At 41.1% G+C, this 19,183-nt stretch overlaps 1 protein-coding gene across 1 annotated transcript in view; it reads right to left on the reverse strand.

The window, feature by feature from the left end:
• LOC127568367 (bone morphogenetic protein receptor type-2-like) overlaps positions 1-19,183 on the reverse strand; it is a 205,877-nt gene that overhangs the window by 28,736 nt on the left and 157,958 nt on the right. The window contains 3 exon segments of the mRNA XM_052012028.1: positions 3,223-3,453; positions 5,512-5,603; positions 18,134-18,244. Of these exon segments, the coding sequence (XP_051867988.1) occupies positions 3,223-3,453; positions 5,512-5,603; positions 18,134-18,244 (434 nt within the window).

Below are 19,183 nucleotides of genomic sequence, written 5' to 3' on the forward strand. Positions count from 1 at the left end.
CACTACTCCATCACCCATGCACTGTGGCTGCAATATGTTCCATCTATTCAATTAGCCATGCATTTACTCACCAAGTTCCTCTAACATCCAAACCAGTAACTTTAAAATCAAGATTAAAAGCCACATGAGAACACCGCTGTCTTGTCCCTTTTCAAGCCTTTCAATATTCAGGCTTGGAAATTCCTTCCTTCATCTTCACCAGATCTAGAGTCTAGAACTTGCTACGCAATTACACTGTGGGAGTACTTTCCTCCAGCCTGAAAAGACCAGTTTATTCCGACTGTCTGTCCTCTCTTTACAGTATAACTAATCTTCAATCCATGCTAATACACTTCCCCTAATACCATGTTCTCTCATTGGCCTTTCATATGGCACATTGCCAAATGCCTTCAACATGGAAGAGTATGGAACTCAGAGGAGCATGAAACTTGGAAGAAACTCACAGGAAATGCCATTAAGTAATAGAGCAGTGATCCCAAATGAATGAAACGAGCAAGGACTAGTAAATGGTAACTGATTGGTGCCATTAGTGGCAATTAGATTGAAGATACTTCAAGAAGAAAAGCTAAAGAACATGAAGAATAAACAGATAACACTGGCTAGTGCTTTAGAGAGGCAAGGTTGGAAGAGTTGGGGTGGGTAACAAAGACTGGACCACACTGTGAGGGGTTAGAAGAGTTTATGAACAAGTACTTCAAGAGGTTGTTTATTATTGGCAATTTTAAAGGGTGAAAGAACAATGCTGAGGACAGCATTTCTCTGAATTAAAGGAAATAGTTTTGGTCAGTAGCTTAGGGTGGACTTGAGTCGCAGAACATAGACAGGATGCAGGAAGAATGTTTTGCGTTGCTGGGAAGGTCACAGTTTTAGGTTACACAGTGAGATTTGGAACAGAGATGAGGAGAAATTTCTTTACTCAGAGGGTGGTGTATCTGTGGAATTCTCAGAAGGCTGTAGAGGCCAAGTCACTGAATATGGTTGAGAAGACCACAGATAAATTTCTGGATGCAAAATACACCAAGGGGTATTGGGAGAGGACAGAGGAATGGGGTAATCACATTTATGTCAGAGTAGGCTTGAAGGGGCAAATGACCTTCTCCTACTATTTTCTATTTCTCAAAGTATAAGGCAAAGATAATATTCATCCTATCAGCTCCATCACCCCCACTGAGCCCAGGCACGAAGGCTAAAATGGTCAAACAACAACAGAATGCAGAGTAAAGTTTAACAACAGCGGAGAAAGTGCAGTGCAGGTAGACAATAAAGTGCAAGGTCATAACCAGGTAGATTGTGAGGTCAAGAATCCATCTTATACTAGGGAACCATTCAATAGTCTTATAAAAGTGGAGATAGAAGTTGTCCTTGAGCCTGGTAGTACGTGCTTTCATGTTTTTGTATCTTCTGCCCGAAGGGAGAGGGGAGAAGAGACAATGTCCAGGGTGGGTGGGGTCTTTACTGAGGCAGCGAGAAGTATTATGGAGGGGAGGCTGGTTTCTGTGATGTGCTGAGCTGTGTCCACAATTCTCTGCAGTTTCTTGCAGTGAGAGGCAGAGCAGTTGCCATACCAAGCCGTGATGCATCCAGATGGGATGCTTTCTATGGTGCATCGATAAAAATTGCTAAGGGTTAACGGGGACATGCTAAATTTCTTTAGCCTCCTAATGAAGTAGAGGCGCTGGTGAGCTTTCTTGGTTGTGGCATCTATGTGGTTGGACCAGAATAGGCTACCGGTGATGTTCATTCCTAGGAACTTGACGCTCTCAACCTTCTCGACCTCAGCACCATTGATGTAGACAGGAGCATGTGCACCGGCCCCTTTCCTGAAGTCAATGACCAGCTCTTTTGTTTTTCTGACATTGAGGGAAAGGTTGTTGTCATGACACCATGTTACTAAGCTCTCTATCTCCTTCCTGTCTTCCGACTCATCGTTGTTTGAGGTACGGCCCACAACGGTGGTATCATCTGCAAACCATGTAGATAGAGTTTGAGCAGAATCTGGCCATGCAGTCATGAGTGTATAGGGAGTAGAATAGGGGGCGGAGGATGCAGGGGACTGAGTAGGGGGCTGATGATGCTGAGGAATTGTTTCATAAGTGGGTGAGGTCAGAACATGTGGACTTAAGTACAAGATTGTCAAATAAAGGATGTAGAATTTGCTGCCATATGGACTGACAACGGCAGATAGAATTAATTAATTTATGGGGAGAAATGATGCCTGAATGAGGGAGGCCTATGCAGAGATCTAATATAGACAATCTGTTTCTCTGTTGAAAATCTGTGTAACTAATATTCCATTTGGAGTGCAATTAGACTTATTTAACATTTCACCACTAACAAAATATAGAAATGACAACACTTTTAATCAATTTCTTAATATACTCAAGAATGCTCTTTTTAAACTCAAACTGTTCTTTTGCCAATACAAACTCAAAGTCAAAGTTGAGTTTGTCAGATGCAGAAGTACATCTATGCACAGGTGCAATGAAAAACTTACTTCCAGCAGCATCACAGGCAAATAGCATTATACAAGCAGCATTCACAAGAAAAAAAATAAATTAAACTATACTATGCCAGAACTATATTTTATCCCAGTGGTGGATCGGTACCTACCTGTACCATACTCTAGTGTCACAAAATGACAGATGCACACTTGTACTGCACTTCAGTATTATCTACCTCAAAACCCCTATCTAGTATTGGGAAATGCAGAATTTATAATTATACTGCTGGATGTTTCTCATAATTCAAAAGATACAAACTTTAAACTGTGTATATAAAGAAATACACGTAGTACAGGTAAATTTTTCTAATTAAATGCAGTGGTGGCTATCAGACCTGCTGGATTTTATAGAAAACATGCACCCTTAATAGTACCTCCATTTATGTGTCAGAATTTATCCAGGACCAAACCTTCTACCAAACCTCACTACAAAGTCCAATAAGCCAGTTGCAACTGAAAGCAAAATCTCAGTTCTTGCTATCCATGTTGAGCATTTCCCTGTCTGCCGTTGGTTAATCTTTAAAGTCTGGGTAGTTTAAATTATCCAGCAAAGCCTATTACCTGCCCCATGGGCTCCCATCATTACACTGGACAATGAGAAACAACATAGAGCATATGTTTTACTTGTCCACCATTCCCAGCAGTATCAGTAAATCTTATTAGTTACCTGAAGAGTTTGATCACTTTTAACTGTCCCATTAGGACCCATCCAAAAGACTTACATTGGGATAGTATTCCATCACCAGCATGTACTCTGTTCTGTTGTCACTGGATATCCTTTCCTCACCCACAATGAAGCGGGCTATGTTTTCATGCTCCATCAGTGGGAGCCTGTATATGTCTCTCTCATTGATATAATTCTGACGGTTTGAAGCACTGAAGATTTTCACAGCAACTGGGCGTTCATCCAACGATCCTTTATACACCGCACCATATCTACCCCGGCCAATCACCTGGAGATGAAACAAATTATATATTTATTTTGTGCCAATTTGAATCCATTTTCTTTCCACTTCCCCAAGCCTGTCTTGAGACTGTTATTTCTCCAGTTCAGTGAATAGTATCAGCCCATTGTTAACTTACTCAAATGGCTAAAGTTCCCAGTTCATAGTGATCTCAACCAGACATTGATCTGAAACAACCTTCCATTCCCCTCCTGAACCTCTCAAACACAGTCAGACAGGCAAACTGAATCACTGTTAAGTTCTTTTTGTTTCCTACCACTGAAACCACTGCTCTTGTGTACTACACTGATTCTATAATAGCAACTTGCATTTAAGTTTAACAAGTTATCAAACAAAATTTGACACAGAGCCAAATAAAGAGTTAATAGGTTTGGTCAAAGAGGTCCAAGAGGGCAGTTGAGAGAATAATTCTAGGGAAGGAGTTCCTGATCCACCTACATGTCCACCAATTGTGGAAAAAGTAAAATCAAGGATGTTGAAGAGGCTGCAAAAGCAGATATCTTGAAAAACTGTAGATTTGGAAAATGTTTCAGGGTTAGAAAGTGCAAGGCATGGTAGGATTTGGAAACTGAGAACTTTACCATCAAATCACTGCCTATCTGGAAGCCAGTGTGCACCAGTAAGAACTGGGGTGATGGGTGAATGGAATTTAGAGAAAACTAAGATAGAAAGGTAGGTTTTGTACATTTAAGTTTGAGGAGACTAGATAATGGGACTCTTTAACCCATTCCGATTACACACCTCTTCCACTGAAGTATCATCTAAACAACATCTCTTCATTAAACTAAATCTTCCATAACTTTACCATTTAAATATCTAATAAATCCTCATCTCTTTAGTTTAATCGCCTGCCCATTTAAGTCCAATCCTCTGATACATTCATCCTTTTAGAGAAGCCAATCCTGCTAGAGCATTAATTCCCCTCTAAAGACCCAATTGTATACCTATCTGTTCTCTACAATATTCTTCTCTCACTTTCTTTCTCAAAGATACTGAATCATTTAGTAATTATAGCTCAATTAGCAGTGTCCACCCTCTGGTTCTTAATCCCAGAGAGAAACTATTTTGAATAGTGAGATCGATAAACGTAGAGCATAGGTAGAACGTAGACAAGATAGAACATAATCTGGAGAAGCAACAAAGGGGAAATGAGGACATTTTTCACACCAAGTTACAGTGATCTGAAAAGCAATGTCTCAGAGTGGTGGAAGGATACGCAATAGTAAATTTCCAAAGAGAAATAAATATTTATTTTCAAAGGAAAAAGTTTGCATGGCTGTGCAAGGGCTTGGAGCTATAGAATATATCTTTTGAAGTAGATATGATGGTTTTTTTCAATACAATAAAATCTTAATCCAAATGCTGTTTATTGCAAGCAAATATAAACAAGGAGTTTGGGCAGTTAGGTTCAACACAAACAAGATGCCTGACCAAAATCAAGCAGTTCCGTGGTACCCTGAGAAATACTGATTATTGTCCTGTCTATAGTACTCATACCAGAAACTTCAGATGATCACTGACATCTTCCAGCTTATAAGGAAGTGCTCCAGCACTGGGCTAAACAGATAGTGGAATATTTACCAATATACAGGTCTAGTAGTAGATTACATATATCAAGAGATCCTGCAGCTGATTTTTTCCCTAAATGATTGGACCTGGCTAAAACGGGCTGTCCCAAAGAGAACTATGTGTGCAGTTTTCAGTGAATACAAATTCTCTCTGCTTGAATTTTTCAGTAGCTTGGCTTGGTGACTATACAAGGTGATGGCTTTTCTTGCATACCTGATACCTAGCTGAAAGTATGGTTCGTGTATCTGACGATGTTGGAAACATCATAACTAAGTTTAATTTCGATTCACCAGTTTTCCAATGGATCTTAGTGGCTGTTCTTCACTTCCCAAGCTCATGTAACAACCATACCCAGCTATTGCTTGAGCTGACATCAGCTATCTCACTACAATCTGGAATCAAGTTTGGTCTATGATATTGTTCCACATGGGGTAGCTGTTTCTGAAAAGCACTTAAGGTACAGTGGGATTTAACTACCTCAAGCAACTTGAGGCTGTCCAAATCCAGGGAAGGCTCCGAGGGTGCTGCTTCCATCATGTTCATACTGTGAAGTCCATGCTTCCTGTCTCCTAATCAAAGAAAAATCATAAGTAAAAAAATGATATACACGGTAAACATATCAAGTCAACATTTTCTGGTTTCATGTGGTTTGTGAAATAAATGATCCAAAATTGGGTTGTCATCTTAGCTATATCAAATGTATGAAGAACCTGCAAGTGCAGCTGTGGAGTCTGAGCTTCATAAGGAACTCTTTGGAGCTACGGGCTATCATTCCATTACAGGATCACAAGCATGAACAAACATTTAAAAAAGCATATTCATTGATATCAATGCGAAAGATCGATATATATCTACAAGTGATAGGAGATATATAAGAAAAAAGATATTGTAAGGTTAACTGCTATTTATTAGTTACATCTAAATCCATCCATTCCTGAGGTATAAACCAATTATTATTTATTTTTTCTTAACTTATTATGTGTGAACTGTCTAGTGCTCATCAAGATGTGTATGCTTTTGAGTGAAAAGTTCTCCATTTCAGCTATCTGGTGTCATTGCTGAAAACACAGGCTGGATTCAGCTTGACTTTCACAGAATTAGGCTTCCTCTATACTGTCCGATTAAACCCCCATGAAATGGTAAAACAAAGGTTAGATACAGAATAAAGTTCTGAGGTTAGATACAAAATGAAGTTCGGTCTACACTGTCCCATCAGGTTCAATATCGGTTTGGTACAGAATAAATATATGTGCACCACAGGGCTGTGTCCTGCCAAACACTTCCAGATTAACACAGCACATCTCACCATTCTATCAATCACAGACCACTTAAACAATGAACAAGCTTTCCTCTACAATGCCTAGCAGGCTTAGAACACCAAGCTCCACTGCACACAGGTGATATTTTTCTATTTCTCATAAAATCCATCTTTCACCCTTCTTTGAGTGACTTTGCGATTTGGTGCCAATTGTTAACCAGGGAAGGGAAGTTTCTGCTGTTTTCCAACTCATTAGGAAATGCATTATACTTCCCAAAATTTACATTCAATGTGCAGAACAACCAGAATCATTAGTGTAGGTTAAATTTGAATGATGTCCAAGATGGGAAAGACTGGGTCAAACCAATGTTCCTAACAGGCGCTGTTGGGAACCTCACTCATTGAAATTTTCCGAATAGCATGAGTCATCCAATGTCTTAAGCCCATTGCATCAGCTAAATCTCAGTGAAAATAATTTCAGGCCAACTCCATGCAGCTGATGGCAATAATCATACAAAGAAATAAATGGTAAATGGTAGAAGTATTAGCCAGCCTTCTCCCCTGTGGAACCTTCCATATATTCCGGCAGGTTCCGTTTTTTTCTTTCAGTTGGCAGTGCCTGTAGAAATCTGCGACCTGTTCCATCATATGTTCCCATTGGCCTAGTTGGCACAAGTTGTCTAATTGGTTTCTGTCTGGCAGATGACACATCACTGCTGATCCAACCAAGATGCTGACTCACCCCATTGGGCACTTGTTGTAGATGAGGCCAGATAGTACTAAAAGACTAAGCCATGGATGGCATTTTACGGAGGGCTATACATGCCTTCACCAGATATTTACATTAAATGATCCAGCAAGAATAACTGAATACTGATGAGGACTGAGAGCCCTGATTAACTGTTCTCCTGATAGCACTGTTGAGGCCAACTGTCATGGCCTTTTACCCAGCCTGGCTGAAAATCAACCTTGGTTCCTTGTGATTGCTGCTTGGAATCTGTGGGCCAAACGGCTTGTTTCCATGATGTATGACTTTTTTACCAGTAACTCAGGCGCATGCTGCTTTTATCACTGAGGCGGCTAACTGCCTAGATGGCTTCTCAAGACCCAAGTACTTTTCATTGTGATATGAATATCTGTAATGCCGCATCAGTACTTGAAGAGAGACAAGTAAGAGGAAAGGCCAGTCAACATTAAGTAAATATGTTGCCAGTTTACCTTGGCATAGGAGTAGCGTAACAACTACAAAATGTAATCTTGTGAAGGAGATTTTGATCCCAGATGCCAGGGTCCGGGATGTTTCAGATCGCGTCCAAGATATCCTGAATGGGGAAGGAGAACAGCCAGAGGTCGTGGTACATATTGGTACCAACAACATAGGTAGGGAAAGGAATGAGGTCCTGAAAAAAGACTATAGAGAATTAGGAAGGAAGTTGAGAAGCAGGACCTCAAAGGTAGTAATTTCCGGGTTACTGTCTGTACTAAGTGACAGTGGGTATAGGAACAGAATGAGATGAGGTTAAATGCGTGGCTGAGGGATTGGAGTAAGGAGCAGGGATTCAGATTTCTGGATCATTGGGGTCTCTTCTGGGGCAGGTATGACCTGTTCAAAGAGGACAGGTTGCACTTGAATCCCAGGGGGACAAATATCCTGCCGGGAAGGTTTGCTAAGACTACTGGGGAGAGTTCAAACTAGAACTGTTGGGGGGTTGGATCTGAACTGGAGAGAATGGGGAAGAGGTGTTTGGCTCTCAAATAGAGAAAGCTAGTAGTAGGTACGATAGGCAGGTGATAGAGAAGGGACATGGTCAGACAGGTTTGAGATGTGTCTATTTTAACGCAAGGGGTATTGTGAACAAGGCAGATGAGCTTAGAGCTTGGATCAATACTTGGAGCTATGATGTGGTGGCCATTATGGAGACTTGGATGGCTCAGGGACTGGAATGGTTGCTTCAAGTGCCGGGTTTTAGGTGTTTCAGAAAGGACAGGGAGGGAGGCAAAAGAGGTGGAGGAGTGGCACTGTTGATCAAAGATAGTGTCACAACTGCGGAAAAGGTGGACGTTGTGGAGGGACTGTCTACGGAGTCTCTGTGGGTGGAGGTTAGGAACAGGAAGGGGTCAATAACTTTACTGGGTGTTTTTTATAAGCCATCCAATAGTGACAAGGATATTGAGGAGCAGATAGGGAAGCAGGTCCTAGAAAGGTGTGAGAATAATAGAGTTGTTGTGATGGGGGATTTTAATTTCCCAAATATCGATTGGCATCTCCAGACAGCGAGGGGTTTAGATGGGGAGGAGTTTGTTAAGTGTGTTCAGGAAGGACTCTTGACACAATATGTAGATAGGCCTACAAGAAGAGAGGCGGTGCTTGATTTGGTATTGGGAAATGAACCTGGTCAGGTGTCAGATCTCTCAGTGGGTGAACATTTTGGTGATAGTGATCATATTTCTATCTCCTTTACGTTAGCACTGGAGAGGGATAGGAACAGACAGACTAGAAAGGCGTTTACTTGGAGTAAAGGGAATTATGAGGCTCTCAGGCAGGAAATTGGAAGATTAAATTCGGAACAGATGTTCTCAGGGAAAAAGTATGGAAGAAATGTGGCAAATATTCAGGGGATATTTGTGTGGAGTTCTGCATAGGCATGTTCCAATGAGACAGGGAGTCACGAGAGGATACAGGAACCATGGTGTACAAAGGCTATAATAAATCTAGTCAAAAGAAAAAGAAAAGCTTACAAAAGGTACAGAGAGCTAGGTGATGTTAGAGATCTGGAAGAGTATAAGGCTAATAGGAAGGAATTTAGGAAGGAGATTAGGAGAGCCAGAAGGGAGCATGAGAAGGCCTTGGCGGGCAGGATTAAGGAAAACCCCAAGGCATTTTACAAGTATGTGAAGAACAAGAGGATAAAATGTGAAAGATTAGGGCCTATCAAGTGCAGCAGTGGGAAAGTGTGTATAGATCCGGAAGAAATGGCGGAGGTACTTAATGAATACTTTACATCGGTATTCACTACGGAGAAAGATCTGGGGGATTGTAGTGGGGACTTGCAGCGGGCTGAAAAGCTTGAGCATGTAGTTATTAGGAAAGAGGAGGTGCTGAAACTTTTGGAAAGCATCAAGTTGGATATGTCGCCGGGACCAGATGAGATGTACCCCAGAGGCTGCTGTGGGAGGAGAGGGAAGAGATTGCGGAGCGTCTGATGATGAACTTTGCATCTTCGATGGAGACAGGAGAGGTTCCAGAAGATTGGAGGGTTGCGGATGTTGTTCCCTTATTCAAGAAAGGGAGTAGGGATAGCCCAGGGAATTATAGACCAGTGAGTCTTACCTCAGTGGTTGGTAAGCTAATGGAGAAGATCCTGAGAGGCAGGATTTATGAACATTTGGAGAGGTATAATATGATTAGGAATACTCAGCATGGCTTTGTCAAGGGCAGGTCCTGCCTTACGAGTCTGATTGAATTTTTTGAGGATGTGACCTAAACACATCAATGAAGGGAGAGCAGTAGATGTAGTGTATATGGATTTCACCAAGGCGCTTGATAAGGTACCCCATGTAAGGCTTATTGAGAAAGTAAGGAGGCATGGGATCCAAGGGGACATTGCAGTGTGGATCCAGAACTGGCTGGCCCACAGAAGGCAAAGAGTGGTTCTTGAAGGGTCGTATTCTGCGTGGAGGTCAGTGACCAGTGGTGTACCTCAGGGATCTGTACTGAGACCCTTGCTCTTTGTGATTTTTATAAACGACCTGGATGAGGAAGTGGAGGGGTGGGTTATTAAGTTTGCAGATGACACAAAGGTTGGGGGTGTTGTGGACAGTTTGGGGGACTGTCAGAGGTTACAGAGGGACATAGATAGGATGCAAAGTTGGACTGAGAATTGGCAGATGCAGTTCAACCCAGATAAGTGTGAAGTGGTTCATTTTGGTAGGTCAAATATGATGGCAGAATATAGTCGTAATGGTAGGACTCTTGGCAGTGTGGAGGATCAGAGGGATCTTGGGGTCCAAGTCCATAGGACGCTCAAAGCGGCTGCACAGTTTGAATCTGTGGTTAAGAAGGCATATGGTGTATTGTCCTTCATCAATCAGGGAATTGAATTTAGGAGCCGAGAGGTATTGTTGCAGCTATATAGGTCCCTGGTCAGACCCCACTTGGACTACTGAGCTCAGTTCTGGTCACCTCGCTGCGGGAAGTATGTGGAAGCCATAGAGAGGGTGCAGAGGAGATTTACAAGGATGCTGCCTGGAATGCGGAGCATGCCTTATGAAAGCAGTTTTTGAGGGAACTCGGCTTTTCTCCTTGGAGCGACGAAGGATGAGGGGGGACCTGATAGAGGTGTATAAGATGATGAGAGGTATTGATCGGGTAGATAGTCAGAGGGTTTTCCCCAGGGCTGAAATGGTGGCCACAAGAGGACATAGGTTTAAGGGTGCTGGGGAGCAGGTATAGAGGAGATGTTAGGGGTAAGTTTTTTACTCAGAGAGTGGTGAGTGTGTGGAATGGGCTGCTGGCAACGGTCGTGAAGGCGGATATGATAGGGTCTTTTAAGAGACTGTTGGATAGGTACATGGAGCTGAGAAAAATAGAGGGCTATGGGTAAGCCTAGTAATTTCTAGGGTAGGGATATGTTCGGCACAGCTTTGTGGGCTGAAGGGCCTGAATTGTGCTGTAGTTTTTCTATGTTTCTAAACATGTGGGACAGTATGTCCCAGGGTTTGCAGGATGACCAGCTGGTACACGAGTAATGAGAGGTATTGAAACTTTAAAGGGCAATTGAGACAACAACTGGGGAGATGTGGATAAATGGGGAATGATAATGCGAGTTGTTCAGAAGGCCAATGAGCCTTCTGAACATGACTATGCAGAACAAAAATAGTGCACCTATGAGGAATGTTTGTCAGCAGACAATCCAAGGCAGGATGATCCAATGATCCTAAAAATGATCAAGGAAGGTCTGAGCTCGGTCCACCAGGAGGTCTTAAACTTTGAGACAGCAGTGGGATCCACTTACTCCACAGGAGCATCATAGGTTGGGTGCCAGGAGATAGATTGGAGGAGAGGGAAGAAAGGTCACAAGGTGGCTGCAGTGGTTGCAGCTGTAGGGAAGGCAGGGAGAATTTGCTTTGTATGCCACTGACCATGCACTTAGTGAGGGACTGCTGCACTGGAGACAGAAGTGCAAATGAGATGATAAGTGACAGCTGTGGCCTCCTGGGCCATGGTTGGAAGCACTATCCTAACAAGGGAAGGCGGCATGAAAGTCAACCACCAAAACAGGCAGAAAAGCACAGCAGAACCCTATTTGTCCACATTCACTGCACATATTATAGAGCTAGTAAAAACAGGCATCCAGGTCAGCTAAGAGCTGGTGGTGGCCCCCAATTGTCAGCATTGGTCATCCATGGATATATCGACAGCATTGTGAGGAGGCCAACAAGGTGACATGTTCATACGGGGCATCAGTATCAATAACTGACCTACCTTTCCAAACTACTGGAGATGCTATCTATACAACAAGTGTAGGAGGTAAAATAATGAGGGCAGAGAGAAGTGAGTCTCGGGTATTTGAGACAGAGAGTGTACATCTTTTCAGTGGAACTCTGTGTACGCCCAAACAATGAGCAGACCATCCTGGGAACAGATATACTTAGAGAGGAAGTTGCTGTTATAGAATCACAGAAGGGAGAGATTAGATGGACAAGTCAGGGTCAACAAACACATACAGCCTACAGAGCAGACAATATGGCCGATGTAGCTGCAGCAAGCCCCAAACAGCAGGGACTGGAGCCAAGATAACGTGTATGGATTATGTCAGCAGTTCCCAGGGGTATGGGCCAAACACAAAGACAACTGTGAACGGATCAGAATAGGCCGGTTAGGATAGAACCATATAAACCACATCCCAGACATAAATGGAAACAAGGGTCTTAAATATAGGATGTCCTGGAAGGATGGGTTTAATTGTTCTAAAGTGGAACATATTGCTCAAACTGCAAGGTAAACAAGATCATGTAATCCAAGTCCCATCACAGATCGGAGATTGGAATGTTGAAAAGCTTGGAAATTGTTGGAATTTTAGTTGATGTGGGGATGTTTGTATATTGCTTCTCCACGACCAATAATTTCCAGCATTCTTTTGTTCTAAAACCTTAAAGTTTAAAAGATACTGTAAAGCATGTGTGATTAAACTGTTTGATCAAACAGTTAATCCTTGAGGACTAAATCATCTTCTGAAATGGCTTAATGTGTGAATGGTCTGTGAGTTTTAAAATGTTGCCAGAGGTGCGGCAACTTGTGAGTTCATTCTGATTTGCACAAGGAGAGAGAGAGAGAAAATGTGGTGAGTGAATGAGTGAGTTAAAAGGTTGTCACGTTTGTTAAACCTGTGCTTGTAAGATGTTAAATATTAATCCTACTCTTCAGGGAAACAGAATGTAATCAAGGGAAAGATTCTGCTACTTTACATTTTAAGAGGCAATGTCTCTTTAAGCAGCTATGTGAGTGTGCCAGTTCTATGGTGCCCCACCCAACCTTCCATCTTTCCTTTATTCGTTGCAATACGTGTTAAAGGTTTTCCACTGTGGAAACTAGCTATTTATTCTAGGTTCTTCAGTTATTTGTGAAAGTTCTAAAAGAAGAACAGTGCAAGCATGGATTTCATTTTTTCTTACCTGTATTTTAATTTATGTTCTTTTATTTCTTTTCTTTCCTTTGAGACAGAGAGAAAGGCTGAGAGAACTGGCCATGTGGAATCCAGGTTAATGTGTTAAACATGTGGCTATCTCTAATTACAGACATGAAATTCCCACATTCGTGAGTGATGTATATTTAATCAGGGAATTTGAAGTATTTTGGGAGACAGATTGGAACAATTGGGGACTAATCTTAGAAGCTGCTTTTCTTAACAAGAATGGTTTTTCTGAAAGGCAAAAGGATATTGCATTGACAATATACAGATTTTGAGGTTTTAGAGTTAATTTAATAAGTTTGTTTTTTGATCCAATTACAGTGCTTTGTCTTGTAAAATGCAAATGAGCAGCCAGAATTCAGGTCATTCCTGTTGCTTAGAATGCAAAAATGTAACATAATTGAAGTTCATCATTTGTCTTGTAAGATGCAAATGAGGGTCTCCTCCTGACATTGGATTGTGCTGAGTGATGATCTTTTACATCTACAGTTTCCAGTTCAGAACATACAAAGTGCCAATATTTGATTACGTAGGTAGCAGCCATTGCTTACAAAGTAATTATCCCTCATTTCATTGTGGATCACAATCAAGTTAATTTCTCCTTATTCAACAACAGAATGTACCTGCTTTAGAAAAGTAGCTATCAAGATTGATGTTTATGTTGATCATTTGCTCTCTGACCTATGGGCACCGAGGTCAGGTGAAGGACCCCATTGTAAATTGGTGGCTACTGAATGCTGAGCTAAAACAACAGGATAAAAGAAGACACATTTTCAACTAAACAAAACTCAATGTTGGCAGCAATCAGAGTTCAGATTAATAGGAAATGTTACATACCAGTCTTTAAATTGCTGTGTTTGATCCTAACTGTTATGAATTAATTTATCTCAAGATCAGCATTAAAGATTGCTGGATTTAGCAACTTATGAATAGGAAGATATCACCCCTGATCGTCATCCACTACTTAATGGACTCCAGGACTGGAATTCCTGATCACTAACCAATGACTCCTGTGTTGACAAATTCCTGCTCTGATCTTACCCCTGTAAGTTCGGCATGTGTACATGTTAAACAAGTAAAGGTTAATAGTTGAATGTAATGACCCTCTTGTTCAAGTAGGATATCACTATTTTGAGTGCTGAAGAAGAACTGTCACATCTACATCAAAAGATAGACAGTCCCCACTGTGCAGAAGCAAAGAAAGGTCTCAAGACCTCCACAATAGGAACCAAACAGAAAAATTTTCGAGAAAACTCATCCATCTGTATGCTAAATGTACTTACATTTCTTTTAAAATTATAAAAATGGGTCTCAATCCCTTTGTGGCTCATATAGTTCATAAATAGATTTCAACTTTTAAGCAAAGAATCTGCATTGCATTACTTGAAGCAAATATCACCTTAGACTGTCTTTGCTAACATGGTAAACACTGCTAATAAATGCTTAAACCCCTGTTCTTATTGATATTCTGGTCATTTTCCTGAAGAGATCTAATTATGGGTGCTACACTTAAAAATACTCACTCCTTAGCATAGACTAGGCAACTGCTTGGCAAAGCACCTGAGGTCTGTCAGCAATGGCCATCCTGAGCTTCCAGTTGCATGTCATTTCAATTCTCCTTCCCGATCTCACACTGACCTATCTGTCCTCAGCCTTCTCCACTGCCTCAGTGAGGTCAAATGCAAACTGGAATAATACCACCTCATATTCCACTTAGGTGATCTATAACCCAATAGTATGAACAATGAATTTTCTGTTTTCAGGTAATCCACACCCAATGTGTTCCTTTCCCACTCCCACCAGCCGACCCAGGTTCTCTCTCCGTTTGTTTACCCTTTCTTTCCCTCCTTCCACCCCCCTTCCCCCCATTACCCAGACTCATTACCCTTCCATACCTGGTTCCATTTGCCTATTACCCACATACATAGCCACCTGAGTTTTTCCCCCTTGGTTCACCTTTCCTAAACCCTCCCTGACCTGGTTTTATCTGCTCATCATCCGTCCCTCATCTGGATCCACCTATCACCTACCAGCACCCCCTGTCTCACCGCTATATACTGGCCACCTTCCCTCTGCACTCTTGATCCAAAACATTAACTGTCCCTTTGCCTCCACAGATGCTGCATGACCTGCTGAGTTCTTCCAGCAGTTTATTTTCTTCAGCAACTTATATGTGTCCACGGTGTGGCACTTTATCTTCGAAGTACTGCTTCAAATATTCTCTCTTCTTGTCCAGTAATTCAGGATCTATATTTGGTGGTTCTGTTGGGTTGTTAGATTACAATGTGTCAGAAGGTGGAGAGTCATTTGGGAATTTGGCATGGGGGCAATGTCTCTTTGAACTGGGTCCAGACAACTGGGGTGCCTTTGTGAAATGGGTAGAAAGGTGATCTGGATTTGCATGACTATTTGACTGCTCTACCCATTATATAAAAAAAACAATGCGTTTTACTTTTTATGATTGAGAAATATAATGAATGCTTAAAATGAGTCAGAAGATTTTATTTTTAACACATTAAGTATTTTTCCAGCACCAATTTTATACCTTTATCATCTATATTTTCTCATGTTCCATGCTTTTCTGTCTCTGATTTAAAGGAACACTGCATCAACTTAAAGCTGAAGTTAAAAATCCTGAACTACTTGTTTTCACATCTGAGATGTCAGTTTTCCTAAGCCGGCACACGCAAGTCTCCAAGGCTGCTCCCTAATACTGAAAGAACTGAAACCAGAGCATCCACAACATCAGTTTGGCTGAGAACAGAAGCAAAACCCAAATTCATATCACCTTACACCCCTTCTTCAATTGAATTAAGCTAACTCAGCAAAATCACAATTGGAACTGGCAACTTCATGGTTATACGTTATATATTCCAATCTAAGAAGTGATATTATAGCCTGCCACATCTATCTGACTGATCTGAATCTGCAGCTCTTGGCCAGAATATGTGGCTTACCCACTAGATGGCAGCCTAGCAATATGAAGGTACTTTCTTTCTCTCAATCATTGATTTTAGACCTGTTTTCTAGCACCTTGGAAAATAGGTACGCATCATTAATAATGAGGCTTACATTCTGAATGTTGATGAACTGTATTTACTGAACCCTATCCAATATCAACACTCTTCTTAGTGAGTATTTTTTCCCCTGAACATCCTATGGAATTACATTCTACTGGCACATCTGATCACATTTGAATAATTTGGATGTAAGTTTGGAAATATGCTCAATACATATTAACCATGTACAATCACGTGAAGCTACATATTGACAAAATGCCTTGCACAATGGAATAGAGTCATTAGGGAGAAGAGATGTCTGGAGGGAAGGGTGACAAAATTTGCAGATGGTACCAAAACAAAAAGGTAAAATGAATCTTTTAGCAGGACAAAATGATATTAATGAGGCAGCAAATGAGCTAAACTGTGGCATATGGAATTCAATGATGCTGAATGAAGGATTAAAACAAAATAAACTATAATTAAGCTCTCAATGGTAGTATGTTGAGTGCTTTGGAAGAGGTGACACATTGAGGCTAGAGGTTCATATTAAAGGGCAGGCCTTGGGTTGATGAAGCTGTTAAAAAAAAGTAATAGCAAATGCAATTTTGTCACTTTAGAATACAAAATCTACATGCAAATAAGTTGCTGTGTTCAATATTAAGCTTTAACCTACATAAAATTCAATGTGAGTTTAGAGGAAGGATGGAATAGATTTAATGGGAATATGGTTTAATACAAAAATTATCTTCAATTGGGATTTCTTTAATCAAAAGGTTATAGATTAAATAGAAACATGACCTAAATCTTGAAAATTATTGAAAGGATTGGAACACGTAAATAGAACCAGACTGTTTCCAGTGGTTAAGGAACCACAGATAAAAGATTAAATGTTATAGACTTGGAACAGAGACCAGGAGAAACATCTTTGCATTAAAAGATGGAACAATGTGGAATTCACTCCTAGGGTCAGTTGGTTGAGGCCGAAACGCAACAAAAGTTAGGTTACATTGGTGGTTGGAGGAAAGCAGAGCGAATATGGACTATGTGCCTGTGTGAAGGGTAAACACCTAGATGGAATAGCTGAGGTGGATGTTTTGTGCCTGTTTTGTAACTTCTGTGAATTCTAATAAATACAATATATTTATTTAATATGTTCAAATAAACTTTCCTATTGACTCACTGAATATATGCATACCACAACTGCTACTAGGAAATAGAAACCAGGAAGTTTCAGTCACTTGTTTGCAGCCACTGGGTGTGGTAGAATTGGTTTTGGCGCCCCAGGAAAGGGAGAGACAAACAAAAGATCTCCTGCATCATTTGCTCCTGATCATTATCCAGTAACTAACACTGCAAAGTTCTATTATGAAGTCATATGACAACATGCCCTCCACAAGAAAGTAAACTGCAGAAACTCACTGTAAGAGTGTACACATGAAGAAAGGCTGCTTGGGTGAGGTACTGGAGGGCAACTGACACTTGTGGAGTTACACCCGAGCAGAAGGTACTACCTGAGGAAGTGGACAGTGTGCGTGGGAAGGAGTTTAAACAAAGATTTGAAATGGTAAGTGCCAGACATTACACTTTTCCCTCAATTCTCATATTTTGCTTAAAATCCTGTTCATCTGCACTTTTTTTTCAATGCTGCGAAAGGGTTGGACAAGAGCACCATGTGATTGAGGGAAAGAGAGTGATCACGTGTGAGCAGTGGTGTATTTGTGCACACCCTCTTGTGGGGTGTGTTTGAGCATACAGTGCAATGATGTGTATTTTCATGGTGCTGTATATGTATAGTGGTGTAGTTACGTAGTTACATGGTGTGTCCACATGTGTGCTTTCATGTGCGCAGGTGCATGGTCGTATGCAATGTTGTGGTGCACTGCTGCGTGCGCTGCCTTATGCAGTACTGTGATGCGTGGCACTTGTAAGCAGTGCAGTTATAAGTGGCATGTCTTGATGCATGCAACAAGTACATATTGTGTAGTGCCGTGCAGTGTGCCAGCATGCATGGTGCTGTCACGTGTGTGTGTCTATGTGCAATAGTGTGGTGAAGTTTGTGTGTGGGGCTGTAGTGTGTGTGCATGTGAAAATTTTGAGCATATCTGAAACCAGGGGATATCAACATGAATTTAACTACAGACACTAACCTGCAAACATTCTATATCCAAAGAAGAAAGCCGCAATCAGGACAGCTACAACAGATACTGATGCCAAGGCAATTACAATTGGCTCCTCTTTGGAATGTTGACTCCAAGCACCTGGAACACAGGAAGATTTATTCTCATCAGTGTTGTCAATCATTCCAGTTAATTTATTTTTATCAATAGGCTAACAAGTTTTAAGGTAGCAACAAAAAGAATAGAAATGTATTTGTTAAAATTCCTCAGATGTCCCCAAAGCATTTCCAGTCATGAAATACATTGCAAAGTCTCCAGAAAAGCATCAAGCCTGGCAACCATTTTCACACAGCAAGGTGTTTCAATGAGAGATTATTTGTATTCGGTGCAGTTGGTTGAGGGAGGAATGTTTTCCAAGATATTCAGAAAGCAGCCTGCTCTTCTGTGAATAACGCCCTTGGTTATTTGTTCCCATCCAATGGGAGCAATATTTCTGAAGGACAGCACTTCCAACACTGCAGCACACTAAGTTTGAGTCATGATAGCTTGCCCTTAATTTGTCAGCAGAATCAGACCACTTTTAAGTATTTTATCCTAGCATTAAACAGCTCCAAGTGCTCTTTTGAATAGTCTCAGAAACGCATTATTTATAATTGCAAACAATTGTTTTTTCATAGTTCAAGTAGTAGTAGTCTGAAAATTTCAGATACACTCGATCTCTCTCTATTGATCCATCGACAGAAAAGGAATTCACTTTTGTTCGCTGATGCTAAATTTATGCAAGAATTTTAGCCTCAGAATTCTCCTCCCCTGCACATGCTCTATTCTATTCACATCTCCTCAGCAAATGAAGTAGCCTATGACTCCAAGCAGCTGGACCCAACATTATTCAAACATGGGCTGATAAGTAGCAGGTAACATTCACACCACAAAGGGAGCACAAAGGTACCATGCAATGAGCATTTCAAACAAGAGAGAGTTTAGTCACCTGGGCTTGACATTCAATGGCATTACTATTGCTGAGTCCTCCATCATCAGCATCCTGGCAGTCACTATGGACAAGAAGCCGCTGCATAAATA

This window comes from Pristis pectinata, chromosome 1 (genome assembly GCF_009764475.1).
Source record: "Pristis pectinata isolate sPriPec2 chromosome 1, sPriPec2.1.pri, whole genome shotgun sequence".
Lineage (NCBI taxonomy): Eukaryota > Metazoa > Chordata > Chondrichthyes > Rhinopristiformes > Pristidae > Pristis > Pristis pectinata.